The sequence below is a fragment of the Equus asinus genome, chromosome 1, assembly GCF_041296235.1.
Source record: "Equus asinus isolate D_3611 breed Donkey chromosome 1, EquAss-T2T_v2, whole genome shotgun sequence".
Taxonomy (NCBI): Eukaryota; Metazoa; Chordata; class Mammalia; order Perissodactyla; family Equidae; genus Equus; species Equus asinus.
Genome location: NC_091790.1, coordinates 95,857,228 through 95,883,950, shown reverse-complemented (window position 1 = coordinate 95,883,950; position 26,723 = coordinate 95,857,228). Strand labels below are relative to the sequence as shown.

Here is a 26,723-nt window from a genome sequence, read left to right as displayed (position 1 = left end):
CCATGATCCAAAGTCACAGATTCAACACTGTGGCTTTGATTGTGCTGTTATTGTCTTTTGATCTTTTTTTCTTCCTTTCCGCCTGTCTTTCTTTTCTCCTTTCTCTTTCTTTCCTTCTTTCTTTTTCTTTTTTTCCTTTCTGTCTTTCCTTCTCTCTCTCTCTCTCTCTCTCTCTCTCTTTCTTTCTCAGTCTCTCTCTTGCTCTCTTTCCTTCCTTCCTTCTTTCTTCCTCTTCCTTCCTTCCTTCCCTGCCTGTATTTCTTCCTTTGTTTTGTAAAGATATTGATCTTGACTACAGTTTCATCAAGATTCTATTCCTTGGGTCCAATGGCTAGTAACTGAAGCCTTTGCCCAGAAATAAATCATTTTCAGAGACATAAAGGCAAGGCTGCCCCAGTACCCTCAGGTACTGTGCACCTGTGTTACAGGTAACCTTAAGTAGCAGGACAGATGGCAGTAATGGGAAGAGCCAGAGCCACACAAGCCTCAAGGTCACCAGCTCTTGCTTTTTGCTGCTTGTTAAATGAATTAGACTTGGATTACCTAGCTCAGGATTTGTGGACAACAAGAACTAATTCTTTGTACAAAAGGATTGTACCAGGAAGAAAAACCATTTTGGTGCAAAGATTGCTGTCTGTAGCAGTGATGAGCATATCTTCCTTAGCTGAATGTACGTGGAGTGAGATGCTGGGTAGCAGGACGGGGTTTCAGGCAGGTGTGCGCAGGACTTGTCCCTGGGGGTCCAAATGTGTTCTGCCGCTCGCACATCCTCTGCAGCTCCCACTACAACTCCCTGCAAAGCCCCAAGCACATACTTTTGAACATTTAAGACGTGGTTTTTGTTTTCTTTTAGAAATAGTCAAAAGTCCATTTGGAACCTAGACCTTGGCATAAAGTATTGAATCAACCTGGGGAATGATATTTGTTCAAAAACAAGGTTTTATTGTAAAGTAGTGAGAATTGTTTTCTAGACTAACTTCTAAATTCTCCCTAAAAATACACCTATGGAAGATGAGTCCAACTTGTTGTAGATTTTGAAGTGGCAGTTTTGAGTTTAAGTCTGGCTGCCTGCCTTACTACAACCATGATGTGGGGCAGACTTCCCTCAGAACTCCACTGTCTTCATATGCAGAATACATTGAATGAGATCGTGCATTTCTCCTAAATGCATACTGTGTAAGGTGGTATTTTTAAAATTCACTAATTTGCCTCATGGGGTTGGAAAGGATAAACATTTTGCCAGGCATTTACCATATGCATTTCTTCATGTATGGGTGGACAGGCAAAATTCTGTGTCAACTGCTGTGTTCATTTCTTTGTCCCTTCCAATAACTCCTTGGATGAAGTCATTCAGCAGCGTTTATAAGTTCTGTCATTTTACACATGGCCAGCCCATAGGGGCCAGTTGTCCACATCTCGCCTTTACTTTCTTTGCACTCTAAGAAATGTATTGTATAACTTCCAGACTGTTTACCTAAGTTCATCTGAGGACATCTAGAATCCTTCCACTCCTATGTATCAACACTGAAAGTGCAAAAACAGCATAAAGAGAGCATAAAAACAGCATAAAGTGATGTACATGCCTAGCATTTGGATATAATAAGCTGCCACAGGGTGCCCCAGATATTTTGTACCTATCCATTGAGCACAGTTAGACTGCAGGATCCTTCTCCGTCATGTGACACAATGTGAGGAAAAGCAGAAATGTAATGAACATCCTGACTTAGAGAAACACTAATTCAACGTGTTGTGAAAATCCTCTTTACTGTGTCTCGTTATGAGACTGGCTGTAGAAATAGAAAATCATCTCAGGAGGGAGTTGAAAGTCCAGAATCAACATTTCAACCAGCAGGTGAAAATAAGTAAAACAGAAAGGTATGGAGGAACACTTATACGGTTGAGGGAGAAAATAAAATGTCATCTAAAAATTTAAATCAAAAATAGATGGGAAAAATAAGGAAAATGAATATTTTTAGTTTTGCTCTATAACTAGAATTGGCTTTACAGTCTAGAGTCTGTGATGGTCACCCTCTCTGGTCTTCTTCCAACCCTTCAGGGGACAAATAGTACGAATTAACAGCATCCTGGGATCTCTGAAATTATTAGTGTGCCCTACATTGAATTACCATCTTATTAAAATGTTCATAGGTGTATATTATGATTTTTTTTATCTTACTCAGTCTTGAAAACTGAAAAGAAATCTGAGTGCCTATTGACATGTTACTCAAACCGTATTGTCTTCAAAGTGTAATCACTGAATCCATTAGAGGCTACTAGACTAAATGTCATGGGAATCGAAGCTGTATGAGAACTGGTTCCCTCCCAGAGTTAAATAAGCTGCATCTGACTACAGGAAACCCTTGTACCACACTCTACCATAGCTTTGAAGCTAAATGACTAGCACAGGTTTTGAGTAGTGTCAGCATTCTAGAATGCAAGGGAACAAGCTGGAGGTGGGAATTGAGCTGGCTTTAGAGAGTCAATTAATGAGACAAATGCTCATTAAGTACCTACTTCGTTCCAGGCACCCTGCTAGATACAAGGGTGACCAAGAAAGATAAGATTCAGGGGCTCAAGGAGTTTACTTTCTGTGGGAGAAAGGAAAGATGCAGCTGAGCAGAGAGAGAAAAACATTAAAAAGGGAAAATGTAAAAATAACATATAGGACAAACTATCTTCTTGTCCCACAGACAATTCTGCCTGGTTTTGAATATCTCCTGGTTTTAATTAAAATATTTAGCTTGATGCATTGAAGTTCATTGCTGTTTTTATTGAATGCACTGACTGCAGTATGCCCATCCCCTTAATGAAAACGTGAACCATAGCTTCTGTCTGCATGTGAGTGAAACGGAAAATTTAGGAAAGCTTCTAATGCTGACACCTTCCTGCACCCCTACTGAACCAACCATGCACACAGTTTGTTTGATCAATGTTGTGTTGCTGCTGTGCAGATGGATTCCCACTCCCACAAAGCATTACAGATGGAAGTTACTGAGCGATCATGAGCCCCAGTGCATGAATCCTTTAGCGTCTTTGATAGGCGATGGGCCAGCCTGTTTGGACACCTCAGGAGACAGGCTGCTCTAGATTTTGAGAGACATTGATTATTAGAAAAGCCTTGAACTAAATCTGCTTCTATCTGGAGCCATCCCTGCAGCCATCTGCAGTATCAGTACTTTCTCTTAAGTGTGCAAGCCCTTCAAGTCATTGGAGACAGCTACTATACCAGGCCCTCCAAACATTGCCTTCTGGCTGATGATTACTAGTACCCACCCTGCCACTGAGTACAATGAAATAAACACGATGACGCCTTTGCTTTGCTTCTCCTCACTGTTCTTACTCCACCTGGGCATTGCTCAGTGTGCCCTAGTCCTTCCTACAACAGAGCACCCAAAGGACATCGCTGGCCTTGGCAGGGAATGCACATGAAGGAGAAAGCCAGTCACTGCCTCTGACGGGCTCGCCTTCGCCCAAATCTACTTTCACCCTCAGAGTGTGATGGAAGATGGCACCAAAACTAATGTGGTAATCCCACGGGACTCACCTCCGTTAGTTTATGAAAGCATGCATGTTAAACCAATGTTATGTGCTTTCGAACTTTATGTAATATTCTTGTTCTGAAGGGCACAGAGTCCAGTAGGATCAAGCCTTCCTTGCTCTGGATCCCGGACACCTCCATATGCAGCGCACACACACACACTGTGTCAGATTTGTGTGGCCCCAACTCATGTTAACTGTCAACTAAGAACTCATGCCTCAGTTTCTCAGGAACAGCTATTAAGACATGTCCCCCTCATCTTGCATCTGTGCCTTTGATATCTGGGTCTCAGAGTAGGACCTGGCAATTATCATCATATTGTTTGGTGCAGTGTGTTCCATTTCAGCCTGGGAAGATCTTTTTGAAATAACTCCATGTGCCAGACTCAGGGACAGTGGTGGATAAGAGAATTCTTTCCCCTGGGATGCTGATTTCCACAGCAACTTCGTGAGGTGCCTGGCTGAAAACGTAGCTGTTGTTTTTAACATTCAGATAATCTGTGGTTTTCTTTTTTCTTTTTAAAGATTAAATTAGCACACGTGGGCTGCTAAGGACTCCACTCTGTCTGATCCCCGACTCCTCTAGGATCACTGGCCTCGCTGTCAGTACAGGCACCTATAAAAGGGAGCAGGTCATGATAGTTTGTCAGAGAACCAGGCCTATGGTCACAGACACGCTTTTAAACCATTGAAAACTAAGTTTTTGCAAGTTCCTTGAAAGGAGCAGAACTCACAGTGTACATCAAAGCAAAAGCAGAAAGATATGCCACCATTCCCGCTGGAGCACTCCTGCCATCCTTCTCTGTTCCAGATGAAGCTAGACCTGCAAGTAGCTGTGTCTATCAGATTTTTAATCGAGTTTAATTTTTACTTTTGTAAATGGAATGGTATCTTTAAAAAAATTGGTCTGTTTCTTCGATCCAGAATTTCCAGAGCTCAGTTTAGATGTCTGACGTTATGTCACATAATTTCATGAATCCTGCAAGTGCAGGTGGTATGCCATAGATACGGAAAGATTTCTTCGTAAGTTTAAGTGAAAGGGAAACAAGTAGAAAGTGCGCTTGACAATGAGTGTGTGGATGGCCCTCTTTGCGATGGTTTGTGAGCCTTCACGGTTTGTCAGACAATGTTGTGTTGCTGTTGCAAATGGATTCCCATTCCTATTTACCTAGTTCTGAGTCAGGAAGGCCCACATTCCCACATCCACAGAGAAATGGGGAGCCTAGAGGGAGGGAGAAACGTTTTACTATAATTGAAGTGTGAAGTATATTCTTTTCTTTATTTAGGAAGAATAAAGAAAATCCAAAGATTTTTATATGATATGCCAGGGGCATTTCTAAGAGAATTTCTGTTTCAGAGAGACATATCTGTTGATTTCTCATCAGCTTGCCCTAACTTCTGAATTGTTACATAGGGAAAGGAATTCATTTTTTGAGTTTGTCAGAAAAATAGCTTCTTTGAAGTCCTCAATTGCTGCCATTGGAAATGATATGTCTCACTTTTCAGAATCCATGGAAAGAGCATATAAGTCCTGGACAAAGAAAGGAAAAAAAGAAAGATTGCTGATAAGTGATTTCATGAGATGCCCCACAAATTGGCTGTTAGCAAAATCCTCACCTCCAAAAATATGACTGGGATATGTACAGTGAGAAACAGTTATTTTTGGCACACTCTTTGAGGTAAAACACCTCTGTAACGTGCTGCTTCCTCATTACTATGGCACCAAGATCAGAGCAAGAATATTGTGGTTTTGAAACCATGGACATCATTCAGAGCAACTACGGAGGCTCTGCCTGCTTGAAAAATTAGCCCAGCTTCCATTTTGTTTCAGGAATAAACGAATTCAGCCACTGTGGCAGATGTGGTCAAAAGCAGGCAACTCTTCTGAAGATAGACCTGGAAAACAGTAAACCAGCAGAACTTGAGGTAGTCAGTACCTAACAATTTCAATAAGTGAATTATTATTTTATGCAGTAATAGTACCCATTTATTTAGTAAAATGCAATGGAATCATGCGCTACAGATGCTAAGAGCTTTTGCTTTTAAATAACTTACAATCACCAGAGGGAAATAGAGGACCCTGGTCATGGTGATGGTAGGCATTGTTCTCTCTCTGTTTTACAGATAAGATAGGTTCCCAGAACAAGCCCAAAACCTAGAACTGCCTAGAGTGGGCTCTTTCTTGGCTATGTGGTTGGTTACAAAATTAATGAGATTAATTAACTGATCTTCAAATCACACAACCTGTATGAACCCAAGTTTTTGTATTCTAAATCTTTTGTTCTATTGATTGTTAGTTGTTACCATTTTTTAAACCTGTGTGTTTATGATTTTTGTTACCATCCAAGGAACAAGCTGAATGAGATATTGAAAAATACTGGTCTTGTATTCTAAATGGCATTAGGAAACGGGTAAGAAAATTCGATCCTGGTATCTATCCACTGTTCAGTCTGGCTTCATTCGTGCAGTATTTGTTGAGCATGTAATGAGGAATAAAGAGGATGAGTAAGGCACACCCAAGCCTGCCTACAGGGGCAGGAAATACAAAATGCTGCAGTGGAGATACGAAAACCCACAAAATAGGCAAGGAGCAAAATCAGTTTTGATGAAAAGTGTGTAGGTTTTTAGAAGACATGACACATCCTCTAACCCTTCAAGGATGGTAGAATCTTTAGAGATTGATGGGAGAAAGGAACAGGTTGGGGGAACAAAATTGAGGGCAAAGGAAGCGAGATGGCGGCTTTGGTTTCTGTGTGGGCCAACGTGGAGACCCTGGGAGGATGCCTGACCTCCGAAAACACACGTAAATGCATTCCCTAGGAAGTCACAGCCATGGGGCTGATGAGAAATGGGTTGGTGAGTCACTGGCATAGCTAACCCTCCAAATATGATTGCTAGTTTGAACCATTTATTCTATTGCCTTTCATCAAGAAATCTTGTGGCATGGATCACTCTATTCGAAACCCTGTTACTTTTAGGGCATTAATTCTTATATTTTAAGTCATGCTATAGGATCTGTGAGAAGTAAGTTTGGGGCAGATGGGGATGCTCCATGCTAAGACTGAGTCAAAGCTTTGGAAACATGACAGCTTGTCTTAATTGTGTTACAAATTCATTCAGAAACCTGTGGATTTGAAAATACCGAAATTAGGTACAAGAGCCCATGTGAGAAACAAATGAAATGATCCTCAAGTCAGCTGAGGTATTTGAGCAGAGAGATGAAGCAGCATTGAGAGAGGGTGGCCCTGGGGTGGGCCCTGCCTTCAGACAGGCCTGGGTCTGAAGCACCATCAGCGATGTGGCTTTGAGCCATCTGCCCCTCCTCCCTGAGTAGCCGTGTGCTGATGCCATTTACTCCAGAGGAGCCTGGTGGGAAATCCTGGGGGATCCGGCCTCCTTGATGAGGGGCTGGTCCCTGTTTCTCAAGAAGGCACTACAGACCTTCTCTCCTTGCCACTGTAAACCACCTCAGTTGGTTTTCATGGTACAGACGTCATGGTTGATTTCCAGGGCCCATCTGGGAATTGAGTGAACTGAACAGATGAGGTTTATGAAACCCCCGTCGTCCTTCCCCTGATTTTGAGAGAGACTTTGCTTTTGGGTGATTTTGCAGCTGGATAGAGAATCCTCAGGCAGGATTTGGAGGCAGGTAGATGGGAGGGTAAATTGGATTCTGATAGCATGTTACACCAGTAGACCCTGACGATGGTCTTACATCATGCGCAGATAACTGCCTCGTTCTTAACGGTTAGAAATGTGTCATTGAAGTGTGAAAATATTTATGCTGTTAGATTTCCCATCATTTTCTGTTCTTTCATTCCCTCTCATTTGCATTTGTTACTCGTAAATGTAGATCTTTGGTGCGATTTGTGCAACCGCTCTGTGTGTCAATCTGCGAAAAGAAATCTCCGGGTGAGCTGAGCTTTGGTCCCCTTTATCCCTGCGGGCTGGGTTTCAGTGGTTAACTCAAAGTTGGTGTCACAGCCAGCCCTGGCTGGGCACTGAGGATCAGCCAGCAGAGAACAGAGTGGGCTCCTGGTTTACTCACTGCTGAAGACCTGCTTTTAAAATTAGTAGTTGTGTTTTCTAGCACAGGGGGTTGATGTTTTAGCACAATGAGTCTAGTTGCTTAATTCAATTCGTGTATTACATCTTTGAAGAAAGCCAACCAATTATAAACTTTATAAATTCTGATTGAGATCATTGAAATAGTCACCACATCACAATTATTCATTAGGTCCTTTCTCTTTTTTGATTATCTATTAATAGAAAATACCCAAGCATCTAGCTCCTTGTAGTTTTATGACAGGGGAGGGGTGTGGATTTAACCATTATATAGTTGGGTTTTTTAATTTTCAAAAGTCATTTATCTTGATGAGAAATCATATGTCTTAATAACCTTGATAAACTAAGTTTTGCATGATTACACCTTAAGGTTGAAACACATTTCATTTCATCATTTCCCAGAAGGGGCACTGAATTCACCCATTTCCTGTTTTTAATCTCAGAATGTTCTGTATTTCCTTCATATCTACTTTCCTGGCAGCAGGACCCTGGAAGCAATTGACACCAAACTCATTTACCCCTACCTAAGATTTATGCACTTTGCACATTATTGCAATCAACTCTCCGGTATCTTTGCACAGAAGTGGATATGTGAGGCAAAATTTGCTGTCCCAATTATGCATGAACTCATTCAGCAAGCTGGGCAGTGCGCCCTTCCTTGCAGCAGACATTTCTTGAGCCCTTGTGATATCTGGGCCTGATACCAGCTCTGACACTCATGTTCACAGTTCTTGTTCAAAGGTCACCACAGCCAACATTTCATTCATCTAGCATTTAGAGGGAGGGAGCATTTCTTCATGGCTAAATTTTCTAAACTACTCAAACTACCATTTTACTTTCGGTGTGTTTTAACCCTTTTGGGTAAGGAATCGTTCTAAAGCCTAGTAGGCCCCCTGAGATTCTTTCAAGAATATCTCGAAAATACTTGAACCTTTTCTTCTTAACTCAAGTTTACTATTGTAAGTATTGACTCTAGCATGATGGTACGATCACTTGTGGGCACACACTTTGCAAACTGTAAACCCTGTAACCAGGGAGAATTGTATTATCAGTTCATTCGCTTATTCCTTCATTTATTCATTCCTTCAGCAGACATTTCCCATGCTTCCAGTGTAGCAGGGTATTAGCTTCCAGATTTTCAGTAATGGTTCACATATGTAGTCCTCTTGCAGTCAGAAAGTACACTTGGATTTGTCTGACTGTATAGCATCCTGAACTTTACTTCAGAAGAAGTCATTGGGCCTATGGAGCTTATCGCTTCTCCTTACATGACCCTAGTTTGAATTCTCTTATCTGTTTGCATAGTATTTTCAGTCTCTTCCTCTACTTTCTAATTTGCAACTTCTAATCTTCTGGGCATTGAGATAAGAAAGAACCATTTAATCGTTTTCACAACTGTGCGTATGTAAGGTAAGGGCACAGAAGCTCCCAGTGAGTGTCGCAGGGACTCGCCCATGAGTAAATGTGTGAACGTTAGTTCAAAGGTTTTTTAAGTTCTATTTTAAAGTTGGTTGCCTCAGAGGTCAGTTTTGCTTTCTTTCTCATTCTTGACCTCTTATTACCAATTGATGCAGATGGATGTACAACTTTTGAGTAAGTGTAATGTCAACGGGATGAGATCAGCCAGGGGTGCTCCTGATTTCCCCAAGTTTATATATATGTATATATATATTTGGTGGAGAAGACTGTTCCTGAGCTAATATCTGAGCCAGTCGCCCTCTATTTTGTATGTGGGACGCCGCCACAGCATGGCTTGAAGAGTAGCGTGTAGGTCCACATCCAGGATCCAAACCCATGAACCCCGGGCTGCCGAAGCAGAGCATGCAAACTTAACCCCTACACCACCAGGCCAGCCCTCAAGTTTATATTTTTAAGTTCAGCAATTCAGAGGAGGCAAAGGGCTGACGTTTTCAGTCTCTTTGATCTTTATTCAGATCCTTCCAATTACATTTTTGTTCTGTTTCTTTCTGTCACTTAAACCTGCAGCCTCCAAGTCAAAATGAAAGGCTAGTAACAATTCTTCATCTAATGTGCAGATGTGTCTTAATGCTTTCTTAGAAATTTTATTTTACTTGGCCCTCAACCGTGACATCTCTTGGAGTAACTGGTAATGTAAATCTGAATGTTTTGCCATTGCAGAGGGTAAAACTTTCTGTGAATTCCATATGGTATAAATTTTTCCCCTCTTACATATTTTTAGAATTTTTACTACTTTGTTTTTCTGAAAATAAAGTATTGCTCATAAGCAAGATATGGCTTCCCAAATCTCTTTTCCTTGCTTAGATCTTATGGCAGAATCTCATCATAAAAGACACAAGCTGAAAGAACTGGAGGCAAGAGGGGCTGCAGGAGAAGTCGGTAATGATGTCGAGCTATAGGACCTGCACCTGGGGCCCCTTCTCTTCCTCCACCATCTTGTGGGATTTGCAATTCCACCTTTCCCAGACTTCCAGGGCACTAAAGGAGAGAGAGAGACCTGCCTTACTTTCCCCTCCATCCTGCCAGCCACAACTCTTGCCATAACGTGCTGTTCTAGCCTTCAGACACTAGACACGCCACCATACCTCCCCAGAATGGGCCTGACGTCAGGCTCCCCACCATGCATCCATCTGCTGGTCTTTCCTTTTTCCTTGGCATTTGAACTTGAGGCTTAATTTCTTCAATGTTTGTGCTGACGCTTTTCAGGAAGAATAGAAAAATAAGTTTGCATACTCCTTTTCATCTCACCTCCAGCCATAATGTTAGGGGCTTTCTGACGTCACCAAAGGGAGTGCCTGACCATTGAAGCTGGTCCTCCAGTGGGGACACAGAGGCCAGGAGTGTTGGAGCTTCACTGTGAGCCCAGGTCTCTGGCCCCAGAGACCGTGAGGAGCCTGATTGCCAAGGGCCCAGTGCATGCAGCTTTGGCTCCATGATTAGTCTCCAGCCGTGTCATTTTTATTGAAGGGCATCACTTGTTAGTGAATCTCTAAACCTACTAGCAAGTTACTAAAACTTTCATTTATTAAAAAGTATCAACAGCCCTTTTACATGTTTCTCCCAGCGCCTCTGTTACAAAGCAGGAGACCTGTTCACGCCTGATACCCAGGCTATCCCAGGACCAGGATGAGGGAATTGTATTAAAACTCAATAACAGAAAGATCCAGAGAAGGCAGAATTCCCCCCGGGAGAGCATCTGCCTTGCATGGCACTGGTTTATGGATTCTGTCTGTGTTTATCTGAAACTCAGGACTTAAAAACACCAGGTTTGCCTTTAGTGCACGGGAGGTGCTGCTTGATCAAGTCTGCCTCAAGTGGAAAAGGTCGGTGGTTCTCCCAGAGTGGTTTCCCTGCAGAGCTATGCCCAACAGGAGTGCTGTCAGCAGATGTTCATTCCATCTAAAGGTGGCCCTGGAGGCAGGAGCGAGGGACAGGGAGAAAGAAAGAAAACCAATGCAGAAGTGCACTGCCACTGCTGTGGGGGACGGAGCTTCCATCCTGCTGGCGCCATCAGAGCTGCCAGAGTAGGGAGGAGGCATGCGTGGCGCCCCCGACTGGCCAAGGGCTGCCTGGCGGAGGGTGAGGGCTCAGGTCTCCAGCTGCCCTGTCTGCAGCCTGCCATGCCCAGGGCAGAAAGACAGAAAGTGACCCCTCTGAGAAGGGCACTCGGGGTTACACCTGCCAAGCGTGGGGTGGAAAGCAGGTTGAAGGAGGCTGGCAAGGCAGTGGGGCAATGCAATGCCCGAGGTGGGATCTTTGCTACCGTGTGCTTTTTTTAGATAGAAAAGAATAAAAAAGAACAAAGTTCAGAGATGAAAGACCAACTTGCCAAAACCAAAGGGAAAGAAAAGAGGTCAGACATTGTGGAGTCACAGGCCTTCAGTCACCACCTCCAGCATTTCTTTTTCTCTTTTTCCTAGTATTGGAAAGGATTTTAAAAGTAAATGCTCAGTGCCCTTGGTAACAGGCCTGTGGCCCCAGAGGTGGACATTGCATCCTTGACGGCAGAGTAGGCACCACAGGTGTTCAGGAAAAGCTTATTGAATAAACCAAAGTTTATTTATGAAGGAAAACTTAAAGTGTCTTGGTTTATGTGGCATGCTTGGACAGCATCAGTGTCACACTTCAGTATCCAAAAGGTCTTGTTGGGATAGGAACAATGTGTGATGCATAGAGAAACATCTAGAACATTTGCCCAGGAAGCCTAGAGGGTGGAGTTACTGGGGTGCAAAGGAGGGCGGTCCTGGGTCTCGGGTGAAGATGGAAGCGACCAGCTTCACCTCCCTCCTCAGCAGCCCCTGGCAGTCAGCGAAACTTGACAGCTCCTCGATTCTCAGGGAAGTGGCTGAGCCGTCCAGAGCTCTCCTTCCCCTCAGACAGAAACTCACTTAAGGGCAATGAAGTTGAAACTTCTTTAGAATCTGTGCCAGCAGTGGGCAGTGGCAAAGGGTTGAGGGGTATAAGGAGTGGTCAGGGCACCGACCGGCCACCACCCGGGAGGCCAGACACAGGACAGGAGAGTGGCCTTGCAGGACAGCCCTCACCAGGCCTGCAGCTGCCCTCCTGATTGCCCTGCACAGTGAGCAGTGTGCACAGGGTGTGGTTCTGCACTCTGCCCACAGGCTGGGGGTTTGCCCAAAGTCTACTTGGAATGCAGTCTCTTTCATTGTAGATTCATGGCAAATTTTAATGTGTTAGCTTTTAAAGAATAGATCGAAAGGAACTCTCCTGGGAACCACAAATGTAAGGTTTCAACAGATCATCAGGAGTTTTCTGTAAGAATAATGATAGTTCTTGGTGTTGCCAGTGTTTCTCTTGGAAAATAAGGAAGAGGGGAAAGCAGTGCATTAATATTAAAACCTGTGCCTGTAAGGGAACTTTCCATCTGAATTCAGTGACCTCAAGAGGCCGGACAGGCGGGAAGGCCCTCCTCACTGGGCCCACCGCCCTCTGCCACATGCCTGTGAAAATGCTAGATAAGGACTTTTTCTGAGCAACCTCCAGGCTCCTCCGGTGGGAATGCCTTTTACTGGAGCTCTGCTACTGGTTTATCTCCACAAACAGAAAATGCCGCAAACGGGTTAATTCGGTTTCTTTCTCATTTTTCCCTAGATTTCAGGCTTTTCTCTCTTTGCCTGTTCTCATTTTTAAAATTGATATTTAGAGATCTCAAAGAGGATCTACCTGAATATGTTTTTGCTTTTTGTTTCATTGGTTCATTTTTTGATCTCAGCCCTAAAATAAAATGTTTTATTATAATGAGAGGAAATTTTATCATGTTTTTACTCTGGCCTTTGAAATACACGAGAAAAATAACAGAATGGCCTCCTAGAATTATTAGGAATTTCTGGATCTAGTACTGTTTAGGACATACTTGCGGGGACACTTGGACTATATCCCCTCAGCCAGCAGGGTTGCAAAGTCAACTTGTTGCTCACCCTCCAAGGCTGAACCAGGAGATGACGCTCTTTTAGAAGTTGGACTTAGATGCAAGGAAGGCTGTGAGAGTGTGTATATGTGGACATGTGTATGTGAGTGTGTGTGTGAGAGAGTGTGGTGCGTGAGAGTGTGTGTGTGTGTCTGGGAGTGTGTGTGTCTGGGAGTGTGTCTGCGCGTGCACTCTTTGCTAAGCCATGAAATGCAATTCCTTACTCTTGCTTCCCTTTCTGTCACTTCTCCATAATTCTTTGTATTTCGGTTGGGCTGGTGTCTCGCAGAGGCTTCCTCTTTTCCTGCATTCCTATATTTCATTATTCACCCCTTGTTCCTCTTCTAGGGCTTTTACAATACAGCCAGGAGGATGTGGAAACCCAGTTACAATATGACACACAAGCTGCATGTCACAATCCTGTTCTCGGGCCCTGCCTCCTGGAGGCATCTGGATGAGGCAGGAGGAGGAGGAAGATAAATGGTGTAGAGAGGGAAGATGACAGAATGCAGAAGTAGGGGCTTCTGGAAACCCGAGGTCTGGCGATAGCTAGGATGGTTTTCCTCTAAAGCCTAGAGTTTCCCATTAGTGGGCCAATTCCAGACTAGGCTGCAGCCTCGCCCAGCCATGGAAGGCTGTGGGGTGCATGTTTCTGTTTCAGGAGCCTGGGGCACTTCAGAAGCTACTTCCCAAGTCCAAACCCATGATCCCCTTTTCCCTAGACCACCAGCTGGCTCCCAGCTTCCCTGTCTGTAGGGTGTTAGGATAGTCTCCCCTGTACAGGCTCCCTTCCTCCCAGCCATCTCCATCCTAACGCCTAACCCAGTTCCCACCAGGAGACCCCCTGAGCAGGGACCTCAGAAGCCTCCCCATGGCCTTGGGACTTCATCTCAGCTTACAGAGGCCTCTTGAATCTGGCTCCTTCGTCTCCCTCTGCATCCTCACTGTCTGAGCAGGCAGGAGGACCACCCGCCACGCACACTCCTGCCCCTTCATTTCCACTGGAGATTCCCTCTTCCTGCTTCTCATTTTGAATATTGTCCTTCTGGGAGGCCAGACCCCTGTGTCACTTCTTCTCCCAGGCTCTGCCTGTGGTGGACGCAATCTTGTCTCTCTGAGAGCGAGGACTCTCTCTGATGCTGTGCCTCGCTTTGCTTCGGCAGGGCTGGTGTTGCGCTGTGGGTCCTTCTCCTCATAGACTGCATACTCCTGTGGTCAGAGACCGTATTTGCCCTTTATAATTTCTCTCATGACTCCCCCAGGGCTTTGCACTCACACTTGTGCAAAGCCTGAAATATAAATCACTCCTCAAATGATATGTAGTATGGCTTATTCAAGGGTCTCATTTCATAAACTCATTAAGTGATAGAACAGGAAGGTTTGCAAAGTCAGTTCAGCGCCACTAAGATGGCTGGAGGAAAATAATCCATTAGCTCCCTTCTTCAATAAAATTCTAACCTCAGTCATTTTGTTTTATTCAGCTTTCAACTCAGATTGGCATGTATGGCAGCCTTGGACTGACAGAGGTGAGCCAGGGAAGCGGCCATAAGGGAGTGAAGAGCATGAGCTTTGGAGCCTGGTGAACTTGGCTCCCAGTCCCTGCCTTGCCACGGTGCCAGCAGGTGGCCTTGGGCAGATCAGGTGGCCTCTCTGAGCTTTATTTCTCTCTTTTGTAAAGCAGGGTCATATTTTTCTCACAGGACTGCTTCAAGAATGAAAGAAGCTAATGTACAGGAAGCATTTCACACAGTGGCTGCCTCCCAGTCCAGCTCATACGTGATTGGGGGACAGCTAGTTGAGCCAAGTAGCCTTGATATAGATAGTACATGCTACGTATTGCTTGGATTTTAAATGGGAAGAATGCATGACCTAACCTGGTCCTTTTCACGTGTTTCCCAGTAAATGCTGTTGAATCATAAAACTAGAGAGAGGAGGGGAAAGAGAGGGAGGAACCTCCCTTATTTCAAAGAAATGTTGCTTAAGGGAAGGACAGGACTTTTTGAGATACTCTAATCCTAAGAAACAGCTGATATCTACTAGGAAAAAAGTGTGATGTTTGAAGGTTCTTCCCAAGAGATGTGAGAATTTGACAGAAATGCTGGGAAGCCGGAGGCTGCTGAGTAATGAGTGAATCCCAGGCGAAGGTTGTGGGGTGGTCAGGAGAAGAGGGGCCGCTGTGCTGGGCAGGCGTTTTTGCTCTGTGACTGCCAGCCCCTTCGACCCTCCAGGCGTATGGTGACATTTTATTCGGGTGTCCTATGTGAGGGGACCGAGACTTTGTGAGGCAGTATGACTGTCTCAGGTCCCAGAGCCTCTCAGAGGCGGAGGAAGGGTGGGCGCAGGGCTTCCTCCTTTAAATTCATCTCCATCACCTCAGGGGTCAGAGCCGGGGGCTGGAGAAAGGAGCTCATCACAGCATCCCAGAGATTTGTTGTGGGGCTTGACAAAACAACAAATGCTTAGCATTTATTAAGCAGAGGGCTAAAAGTTAGGAAATAATGAGAGAGAGAGAGAAAAGGGGGAAAAAATCTTGAACAAATTCCTTAAGCAAAGAACTATAAAATGCAAACTGTTTCTAGTTTCCTTTGCCTGGGTTAGCAATAAGTTCACACTAGATGTTAAAGAGTGTAAAGTAGCCACATCTCTTGCCTTATGCCTTCCCACAGCCTCTGTGGGAGTTTATCATTAAGATGTAGGATTCCTTCCATCGTAAACCACCATTCCTTACCCAGAAATCTCTACAGGAGTGCTTCCCAGTTAAGAAAAGGAGGGAGCAGGAACTTCATTGTGACTTCTAAGCATGGTGGAGACCCGAGTTTGACTCCTGGGCTTCCATCTGCAGCCAGCTTGCAGGGCTGAGGGTGGTGACTGTCTTGGAGCAGCGAGGAGCTCATCTGCTGCTCAGAACTGTGGGGACTGCCATCCACCTGTCTGCACTGCTGTTCTTCAAATGTAGAAGTCTCTGTGAGTGACAGGCTCTCTGCTACCAGGTCTGTTTTACTTAGCTGCCTCTGTAAATATGTGAGCAGGAAGAGCGATCTTTGCCATTTACACATGCACATACCCACACATACACACGTGCACACAAATGTGCGCACCCTAGTATGGTAGGCGAGTGCATCCAGCCCAACCACATGCTTCAGTCCCAGGCACGGCTCTCAATCTCAGCCCTCTCTTCCCTCTGCAGACAGCCAACTTAGTTACAGATAGCCAAGGTGCCTTATACTTGCTGCTCTCTCCTACCTCCCACTCCAGCTTGCTGCCTGAGCTGGTGCCTAAGAAACATGGGGTGGAGAAGCTTTGGGGTGGAGAACAGGAAGAAATGGGAAAGGCAGAAATGAGGCTTCGTCTCTACCATAGTGTGATAAAGTCGCCAGGGGCCTGCTCACCGCCCCAGATGTTTCAGTGCAATGAATCCACGAACACTTTCCTTGAAGATCAGAGCCCCTCTGAGACAGGCTGTGCTCCTATCCCTGTGGGCTCAGGGCCCAGGGGACCATGCAACGCTGTTCTTCCTGTCTCTCCTCCTCCTTTGCTGAGTCACCTTCTGCTTGGAATTCTGGCAGGGACCCCTCAGAGCTTCTGGAAGGGAGGGACAGCAGGGGATCCACCCTCTGTGTGTCCTGGGGGAGATTACTTTATCTCTGGCCTCCGTGAAGCAAGGCCTGGGCTTCTGGGATCTTTGGGGCTTGACACAGTGCCAGCTGTGGGGATGGGAGGGAATGGCCAAGAGCGTTTGCAGAGCCTGGAGAGGAGCTGCATGCGCTTGACGTCTGGAGGAAGGCGACAGAATTGGGTCTATAGTCCTCAGCCCTTCCTTTGCCTCTCTTTCCCATTTTCAGTCAGGAGCAGCATGTCCTGTGCCGCCTCCATGTGTTAAAGACACACGGAGACCATACTTCAGAAGTCCAGGGCACGTTTAACAGTCAAAATATTTCCTAATTTAGTCTTCAGTACTTCATTTTAGCAAACTCCTTTTTACACTTGGCAGCAACAGTTCAACCTGTTGTTTCAGTAAGAAGGTGCTACGGGGAAAACCACATCTAAAACATGTGTACAGTTACATCAGCTGAAGTGCACGCCCAAACAGTTGATAAATGCCTTGCTTTGTGGCCCACGCTGCAGACACGCAGACGACTGCCAAGCCTGTCGGCCCCACATCCCTTCCCTGCCCTCCTTTCCCTTCGTCTCAGTGTTGCAAGTGAACACAGCCATGCATCGCCATGGGGAGCACGCCTGGTCATCTCCCGTCCTTACAGGGTCTAGACATTGAAAGGTGGCCCTCCATGCACGTCTGCTGCTTCGGAGCCACCTGGAGGCCACCCCACCCATCGGCCCTGAGCCACACCCTGAGTGCAGCCTGAGTTATTTACTAGACTTTCCCTCCCTTCCTGTGTGGCCTGGGTGATCCAGTATAAGTGGCCCTCATTGGAATATGATTTGGAAAGGAAAAATGAAGTAAAATTCAGTTTTTCACTTATTTGCAGGACTTCCAATAATATTTCACTTATTTCAGCCTCCCCTCGTACAATGCAAGACCTTATGTGTTGTCATTATTTCTCCAGCCTTCTGAACTTTCTTCAGCCCTAATTGATTGCCTCAAAGTGTCCCTGCCCCTCTCTCTTTTTAAAGCTTTGAACTAAGCTCTCTTTCTCTGTCTTATTATTTTTCCATTTTCTCCTTTTCACTTGGTTGTCTTTAGATTATAGGAGATGACTTTTAGAAATTTCATCTTGGTACTTCTTTATATTTTATATTTTTAGAATAGGCAAATATTATATGTACCAAAAAGTATTTCTTCAAAAAACGAGAAAGATGTAACATTCAGAAAATATCCCTAAACCTATTCTTTACTCTGTTGAATGTTTCACCCCAAAACTATGGGGAACTAAGTGTAAGAGGGTAGGTAAGGGAAGATTGCAAATGACACCCAAACAATGACTTAGAAGATAATCCCATAAATAGAATCATCACTGTTGAACACATTGTTTTCTCAGTTGTACATTTCAGAAGAAAAGTCTTTACTTGTCCATTTCTCCCTTTGTAAATTGTAGGTTTATCAATCAGAGCTTTTCCATCCTACTTAGTTCAATATGAAAAATTATATTAATAAAACATAAAGAAAAATAGGACAGGTCCCCAGTTGTGCTGCATCAAGAGAGAGAGGGTCAGAAATCGGTTTTTCCCAGTCTGTTAATCGTGCTGTTGTTTCGTCCTGTGTGCTGTCTGCTTGGAAGGCAGATCTGACAGCTGAAGTTGGAAGTAAGGCAAAATTGGCTTTGGCCATCTCTGTCACGTTCACTTGAAGCAAGCAGGATTGTCCCCCAACCTGGCAGTTAGCCTGAAACCCTGTAAGAGTAATTCCCAGATGGAGGTTTCCCATTTTGGGGGTGGAAGGGAAGCCTGCATAGACTCAGGGTTTCAAGGTGCCAATGGCATTTTCCCAGAGAGCATTTGTCTTGACTTGTCAACACCAGTGGTCTTGCAAAGCACTACCCCTGGTGTTTTCCCTGTTTGAAATACTCAGTTAATGTTAGTCGGCTGTAGTAATCCCATAGGCCCTGAAGTCTTTGTTGACAAGAATATGGATGTTATCTTTATCTGCCCATGGCTTTCCACTAAGAAAAAGAGCTGCGGTGCATTGAGTGCCTGCTAAGGAGCAGGGGCCTCGTAAGCATCACCATGAATCTTCACATTAACCTGACTAGTAGATATGATTATTCCCACATTTGATGGATGAGGAAACCGAGGATCACAGTAGTTGGCACTTGACCCAGTCCACACAGCTAATGGGAGGCAGAGCCCAGTGCCACACACTGCCTTCTGACCTGAGGCCTGCATGCACTCCACTGTCCAGCAGCTGCCCCTTCCTTCCCGCAAATGGACGTGACCCCGGCAGAAGAAGCCAGGGACCCATTCAAACAGAAAACCATGTGTGCTCAGTTTATACGAACTGAAGTAAAGTAAACTGAATGAAAACTGGCAAGAATGACTTTCCCCATTACTAACACATGCTCTAAATGCACCAGGTTTCTTGGGAGCCTCACTCGTAACCAACACAAGAAATAAAATGCTTCCTGCCACATACTTTGCAACTTCTTATTTAATGTAAATAGATTTCTAAAAATTTGCAGATATGAGTGTTGTCTTCAAAAAGTAATAGTTCGAAGTTTGTTGATTCAGCAACCCTGTAATGAGCACCATGCGTGTTCTAGGTACTATGCAGGAGGAGAGGAAGTGGGGAGAAGGGAAGCAAAGTCTCTTTATCTGAGCACAGAACTGGGTCCAAGCCCTCATCAAGTTCCAGAACTGGGCAAGTATCCGGAGGATTCTGGAGTGGAGATGGAAAGGGCTGGAACAGCCGGGAGAGAGGGCCAGTTTCTGAGTGGGCGTTGCAGGGATGGGAGAGAGGAGCAGGTCCTGAAGCGTATGCAGTCCTGCAGAGGGCAGGGAAGCCGTGCTGGTGAGCAGAGGGGATAAACAAGGCTCGAGGTGGGGGAACGACCCTGACACCTGTACAGGACACAGAGGTCTGCCGGACTAGGAGAACGCGTTCCCTCTGTGGCTGGGGCTTAGTTAGGAAATAATTATATGCACAGCTGAATGAAAACTGTGAGGTATTTACAAATGAGGTGTGGATGAGGCATTGGTTTTCCGTGCATTTTTCCGTAATGTTCATCCATTTGCTTATCTGAATGGTATTACCTGCTGAAAGACTCCTTGTCATTGCTGACCAGTCCTAGAGAGATTTTGACACAGGACTTGGGATTTTTGTCTCATCCTAACAGTGCAGACCAATGGAAACTTTGGAAGCAGATGTGACCTGATAAAGGCAGCCTTGAGGATGACCATCTTTGGGCAGTGGGCAGGATCGATTGGAAGGGGAGCCTGAAAGCAAGGTCTGCAGGATGCAGACCAACCCCCTTGGGCCCAGTGGTGGACACGAAGTACTGGCAGGAAGTGGGGCAAGCTGAGGCAACCTTGCTGGGTGAGGCAGCAGTTTCATGAAAGTGCTGGGATGTGAGAGATGTCTTGAAAGAACTCAGAGAGATGTTGGCTATGGCAGGCCGGGGTGGAGGTGAGACCCATGTGCATTGGAACTTATGGAATCCAGATAAGAGCACCACTGGCACAAGTGGGACAGAAGAAGGAGAACTGAGTCTGGAGGAAGACCTGGAGTTTGGATTTGGATGTGCTTGTTTGCTGCATCGAGGGAAGAAAAGGCAGCTAGGCAGTGACTGAGCCCAAGCAAATTCTCACAATCAGGAGGCCCTGGCATATCTCTCCTTCCTCCTTTTACAAACATTTTGTGTGCCCATTGGTGCATGACGTTATACTGGGGCTCTGCAGGATAGAGAGCTGAATAAGCCACCATGAGGTGCACACAGGGGCCTTGAAATCTGCAGAGAAGGAGCTGGCGGAGTAGGAAGCTGGACGTGGAGTGGAAGGAGCAGCTTAGGAGTGACTCAGTTTAGGTGTGCAACCTCACACCAGCTCTCCTCGGCTCTGGGTCTGTGGGTCAAACTTTAAACTTGTCTGTATTTTAGTTTCCTCTTCTGTAAGAGTAGAATGACAGTACCTTCTTAGAGTGAGCAGTAGGAGATGTTAGCCAGTATTCTCTTCCCCTGATACAACCCGGAGCTCCCTAACTTAGAAGATGGTATAAGAACAAAGGTCCATCCCAGAAATGTCTAGGTATGGAAGAATGTCAAGAGAATCTGGATTTGGTACCTATGCCGGGACGTAACTAGTTCTCTAGCAGAAGTGTGGTCTTGGTGTTTTGGTTCTGAGGTGTGCCTGGCCTTCTCCTTCACCTTTCTTCACTGTCCCAGTTGGGGACCCTCTCACTAGCACTGCGACAGGGTTAGGGTGCAAATCCATGAAATTCGAGATCTGTAGGCACTGCAAAGGTCACTTCAAACCATGCTTAATGAGACTAATGACCTGACCATGCTCAACAGGCTAATATGATTTAAAGAATATGTATAAAAGTCAAACTCCAGCATATTTGTAAATTCTCCTAAATACAAATCTAAATGTGTTTACTCTCCCCCCAAAAATTCAGTGTCCTTCTTTGACTTGAAAGTGGAATAGGCTTCCTCCCTCCTGTTTTGAAAATCTCAAGAATGTCTTAATGACCCCATAAGGGGACAACAGCATGAGAACTTTGTATGCACAACTAAATGCAAACAAAAAAGTGTGGTTTGTGGACATTTAATCTTTTTTCCAAAATGTTCATCAATTTGACCATCTGAATAGAATTCGGAATCTGAGGGATTAATAGCAATTTATATGAAATTGTTAGTGACAGTTGGCAGAATAAAACTTCCTACCAAATGAACTAAGTTTGTTTCTGATATGAAGAATGGATTTTGTTAAATTTAGAAAACTTAACAAGATATGTTGAATCTTTTAGTATCTGCACGGTTTTAGAAAACCATGGCCTAAAATTTGGGGTGGAATTTACTAAAGAAATGAAGACATGGCTGAGAGTCATCATGGCATAATCACCTGCCTGCTCCCACGGTGACCACTTCCAGACCAGGACCAGCCAGGGAGTTGGACACGCAGAGGGCAGAGCCAGCCGGCCATACCTTCCAAATCGCTGGGCGGAATCATTTCGTGTGTGGGGACTCTGTTGATGAATGCTCTGTAACTCCCACGTGTGAGTGAGTGTGTTTGTGTGTGTGCAGCTGCAGCACTTACACACTTTCCAGTGCCTCTCAACAGCGTAAGAGAGAAGGCACAGCTTCCCAAAGGCCCTCACTGCGTGGGGCGAATGTGTGTTTGGAATAGTGACTGTAATGTGTTAATTAGATACAGTCTCAAATCAGCATATTTACATGCTAACCACCAGAGGACAAATCCCAGAACTTCCTTTGAGCCCCAGCCTTCTCTCTGGTAAACCGGCTATAGTACCTGCCCCGTGGGACCATGGTGAGGATTAAAGGCAGTTTATGGAATTGCTTCCCAAGAACCTGGCATTTACAAAACTCCCAGTGAATGCCTTCCCCAAGGTGTTGGACTGAGAAGAACAGAATAAAGTAGGACAGGACAGGACAAGATAGGACAGGACAAGACAGGACAGGACAGGAGAGGACAAGATAGGACAGAATAGGACGGGACGGGACAGGACGGGACAGGACAGGGTAGGAGAGGATAGGACAGGGCAGGACAGGACAGGACAAGATAGGAGAGGACAGGACAGGACAGAACAAGATAGGACAGGATAGGACGGGATGGGACAGGACAGGACAGGACAGGACAGGATAGGACAGGACAGGATAGGACAGGGCAGGACAGGGCAGGACAGGACAGGACAAGATAGGAAAGGATAGGTTAGGACAGGACAGAATGGGACAGGGCAGGACAGGACGGAACAAGATAGGACAGGGCTGGATAGGACAGGACAGAACAGGACAGGACATGGCAGGGCAGGACAGGACCAGATAGAGTGAGTTTTCACATTTTTCTTGTTGTGCGTAACCTCCGGCCCATGTAGATACCATGGGCTTCTTGTTGCCACTGGGCAGCTGATGTGTGCCTGAGCGTGTGTGGGGCATGAGCAAGAGTGAATTCTGACCAGTTAGCTCCCCTAGGGGCAAGTAGAACAACTCTGTAGTTACAGCTATGTTTTGTTTTTTAAACTTTTTTTAATTTTTAAAGAATCAAATATTAAAGACAAAAACTAAAAAGTTAATTTGATTCTCCTAAAAAACAGTTAACATTTAATGTGTGATGATGTATTGTAGTAATAGTTTATTAAATGGTAATGGGCGAAATGGAAAGCCTCCTGACAAACTTACGTATTTCAAGGCTTACACTTTGATCACTTGACACCTGTACGAGTCTACATTTTCTGATGGTGAGACGATTTTTGGGTAAATTGTATTCAATTCTAACCCCCCAGCTCCTTTACCGGTGAGTTTAGCAGTGTGCACGAACACCTCCGGCTGCTGTCTTCATCACCACACACACGAGCTGTGGCCTGTGCAGCTGAGGGACACATTAGGAAGTTGACTTTCGAATCAAGTCCTACTCAAGCCCCTGTCGGCAGTATCAGCACTGTCTCAGGGAATTGTGGCAGTTATGTCATGTAATCAGAGAATTTTATATTATATCACGTATTGTAATGTCCCCATCTTAAAAAGATAACACATCCCTTTCAAAACATCTTTGCCTTTTCTCGCATTCCCTGAGATGGTAGCACCCCCATGACATGGAGCCACTGAGGCTGGAAAAGTTGATATAAAGGGTTAGGGCTCATTGAAGACAACGGAATCGGAGAGGTCACTGTAAAATCGACCTGATGTGGACTCTCTGGGGCCCTCCAGCTCACGTGCAGCCAGGCAAACCAACTGATGATAGCAATGTCTGACAGACACATGGTAGTGACTTTCTCTGCTAGATTTGGATGATCAAAGAACTGTATAAATGGAGGAAGACTGAGTTTCTTGGGAAATAATTAAGGTAGTCACTTCCAGGAACAGCTGTGGAAGTGTCTGCCAAGCTGTGTTTGCCCATTATCCCAATATTGTAATAAATTTTCCACAAGAAAAAGGGAGGGTCTGTGGTCAAATAAGTTTGGAAAACACTGGTTTGAGCAAAGTTGAGGTGTTCCCTGCAGGATAACATGGAGTCTTTACTCTGCTAATTCAGAAGTGCCATCCAACAAGTGTAATGTGGCAGCTACGCTGTGCACGTAACTGATAGTCACTGAGATGCCACTCTTGGAGAGAAAATTATGCGTGTGTGTGCACGCACGTGTTTGCATGCGCGATATCTACTGTCTTAAGACATAGGCACACACCAGGAAGCTCTGACCTATAAAACAGAACAAGAACTTGAAGATTTGAGGCGGTGATAACATTTGTGAAAGCAGCTGATAAGGAATGCCCACAGAATTTGGTAGCTCTTTTTGAGGTAGGGGAAACACTAATTTTTCCCCACTCAGTGTGTTGCATGAATATTTTCTAATTTTCTATGAACACTTTCTAAGAAAACATTGAATGCTGAATGAAGAACATTTGCTATTGCAAGCAGCCCATTCAGAAACACGCTGCTCTTGGGTAGAAAAGTATTCTCTCAGGAGGAGCTATGCGGTGCTGCCGAGATCTTGGACCTGTGTGTACCCATTCTGCTGAAAGGTTTCTCATAGTTCTGGAATGTTTTAGGTTACTTCCCCTGAGATGTCACACCTCAGAGGTTGCTCCAGAACTCTATGATCTAATGCCATGAATTGCAGTCCTCTTTCGGAGGACTCTTTCACTGTGTCACCTTTTCACTTGCCTCTGTGAGGGCTAACAGTAGCCAATTAGTAGCTAAATAATGTTTTTGAACAATAATACTTTCTTTTTAAAAACTAATGCTTTCTTTTAAATTCTTACTATATCTCTCAAACGGTATCACAACCCAGCTTTCTTTTTTGCCTTCTTTATTGCAGTTACATATGGGGCTGATGGCTTTAGGGATTTTCATGCAATAATTCCCAAATCTTTCTCTCGTAAGTATATGCTTTGCTTCTAGAAAACAGAAACGCATGTTCATTTCATGTTCGGTTTCCATAGTGTAAATACTGTGAATGCATGTTTTTTCATCACCTTCCTTCATACTTGCAAAATGAGATAAATTAAATTTTGACATTCTGTTCCTTAAACATCTACCATCAGGGACATCATTTCTATAATAAAGGATATATGTAACATTTTAGACTGTTGAAAGATGTACTGTGGGCTGTGCCTTTTGTGGTGGCAGTAGAGTAATAGTTTACTACCTTTAGGTAGAAATAACAGTAGTATTAATACAATTGTTACTCTACTAATGGTGTTAACAGTTTTGTTACTAATATTATGATTATCTCCTTCTTATTGAGTATGATGATAAAATAGCCAGACTTTCTGTCACCGTTAAACAACCCAACATGTTTTCAAGATAATTTTTACAATTTTGTAGGACAGTAAAAAGATACGTACTCTCCTTCTGTTGCTCTGAAGTATTAATTTCAGAACTGAGAAGAGAAAAATCGCAGGGCGTCGAGGCCGTTAGTCTGTGGTGCCTTGTTGCCTGAGCAAACCCACTTAGTACTTCATGTGTGCAGGACATTCCTGATCTGAGCCGTTAAACCAAAAGCAGATGTTAATTTCATTTTTCATTTTTAGGTATTGAGAGATGATAAATGATAAATATATTGGGGCAACATTCTTGAAGGAGTATTTTAAGGAATGGAGAGTGCTTTTTAAAAATGTACAGAGAGCTGAATATTTAAAGTGATACAGGCTGGTTGTCCCCTTAGGACTTAAATCTTCAGAGTTTGTGTTAGGAAATTTTCTACTGCAAAACAACATCAGAACATAGGTTGTGCTTGTTAAATACTGTAACAATTATTAATACAGGCTCTGATCTAACAAGTGTCAGTAACAGAGATAGGTTTCTGACATCCTGGTTATCAAAAACTCTTTGATATCTAAAGGATTTCACAGTGTCCATCTAAGTATAGCCCTCTGCTCACCGCCTAGATTGGCTGCCTTCCCAGTACGTCTATAAGAGTTATAGACGTCTTTCTCCTACTCACGTTCCTTTGATTCAACTTTAAAATAATAGCTTGATATCTCTTTCTGGGAAATATTCATGTATGTATATGTAAATGTGTGCATATATGTATATGTATGCCTACATGATTATATGAAACATGGTGGTACTAGGACAGAGAAATAACATTAATTTTGAGATTAACAATCACATCATTAAAATGCTGAAGAGCCAAATGCACATAAGAGTAAGGTAATGCATTCAAAGGCATGTTTGCAGCAAATCTGAGTAAGATTTAGGCGCAAGTATATTGTAATGTTGAAGCAGAGCCTTTGGTGAAGACTTCAGTATGTAAAAACTTGCAGCATATAAAGATATATGATGCTTGGAAATTTTATAAGATAGATGATATACGTTTTGATACACTTCCTGTCTATATATTTATACAAATGCGTTCACAAAGTATTAGCATCTCTCTCTTTTTCTTCCCTAACCCTTCCCATGTACCCAAATTGGAAGTATCCTCCTCACACAAATAGCTGTTGATCTTGACTTCACCAGCACTGCAACCCAGCTGTTCTGAGCCAACATCACCACCTAGTGGTCATGATAGAGAATTGTCCTCCTCACCCCTCACCACCTCTTTTCTTCCTTAAGAATGAAAAATATAAGCTATTTGATGGCCTCTGCCTCCTCTGTCCCAATTTGTGCCCTTAGTTGCCTGAGGAAAATGTAAATATGCTTATAACTTTTTTTTCCACACTCTTCCTCTTTTCTTTCTCCCTGACTTCATTCCATTTAAAGGCCTAAAACATCAAATAAGGATAAAAATACTTCTAATCATGCATCTTGACAAGAAAAAAAAAAACCGTACATTTTAAATGATATCAGTTATAATAAATGGTTTCATTAACCTTAAAAACCCTTAAAAGTTTTCATAAATCTCTTTAGGAAGCAGCGCACAACCATCTACATTATCTCCTCTTTATTTTTTATATGTATTTGTATATCAAATTTTCATTTAATTTTCCTCATTCAAGATGTATCTTAAATTGTTTTTTTAAAAGATTGGCCCTGAGCTAACATCTCTTGGCCATCTTTTTTTTTTTTCCTTCCTCTCCCCAGAGCCCCCCAGTATATAGTTGAATATTCTACTTGTAGGTCCTTCTAGTTCTGCTTTGAGACA

General features: G+C 44.1%; 1 protein-coding gene across 35 annotated transcripts in view; it reads left to right on the top strand.

Moving 5' to 3' along the window:
• The window catches only part of IKZF1 (IKAROS family zinc finger 1), a 97,066-nt gene that overhangs the window by 36,692 nt on the left and 33,651 nt on the right, over positions 1 to 26,723 (top strand). For 12 of the 35 annotated variants that reach the window (XM_070499072.1, XM_044778192.2, XM_070499903.1 and 9 more), the window contains exon 4: positions 24,453 to 24,512. The exons of the other annotated variants lie outside the window; for them this stretch is intronic. In XM_070499072.1, coding sequence (XP_070355173.1) covers positions 24,453 to 24,512 — 60 coding nt within the window. The remainder of the gene's footprint in view (positions 1 to 24,452; positions 24,513 to 26,723) is intronic. 35 annotated transcript variants of the gene reach the window in all.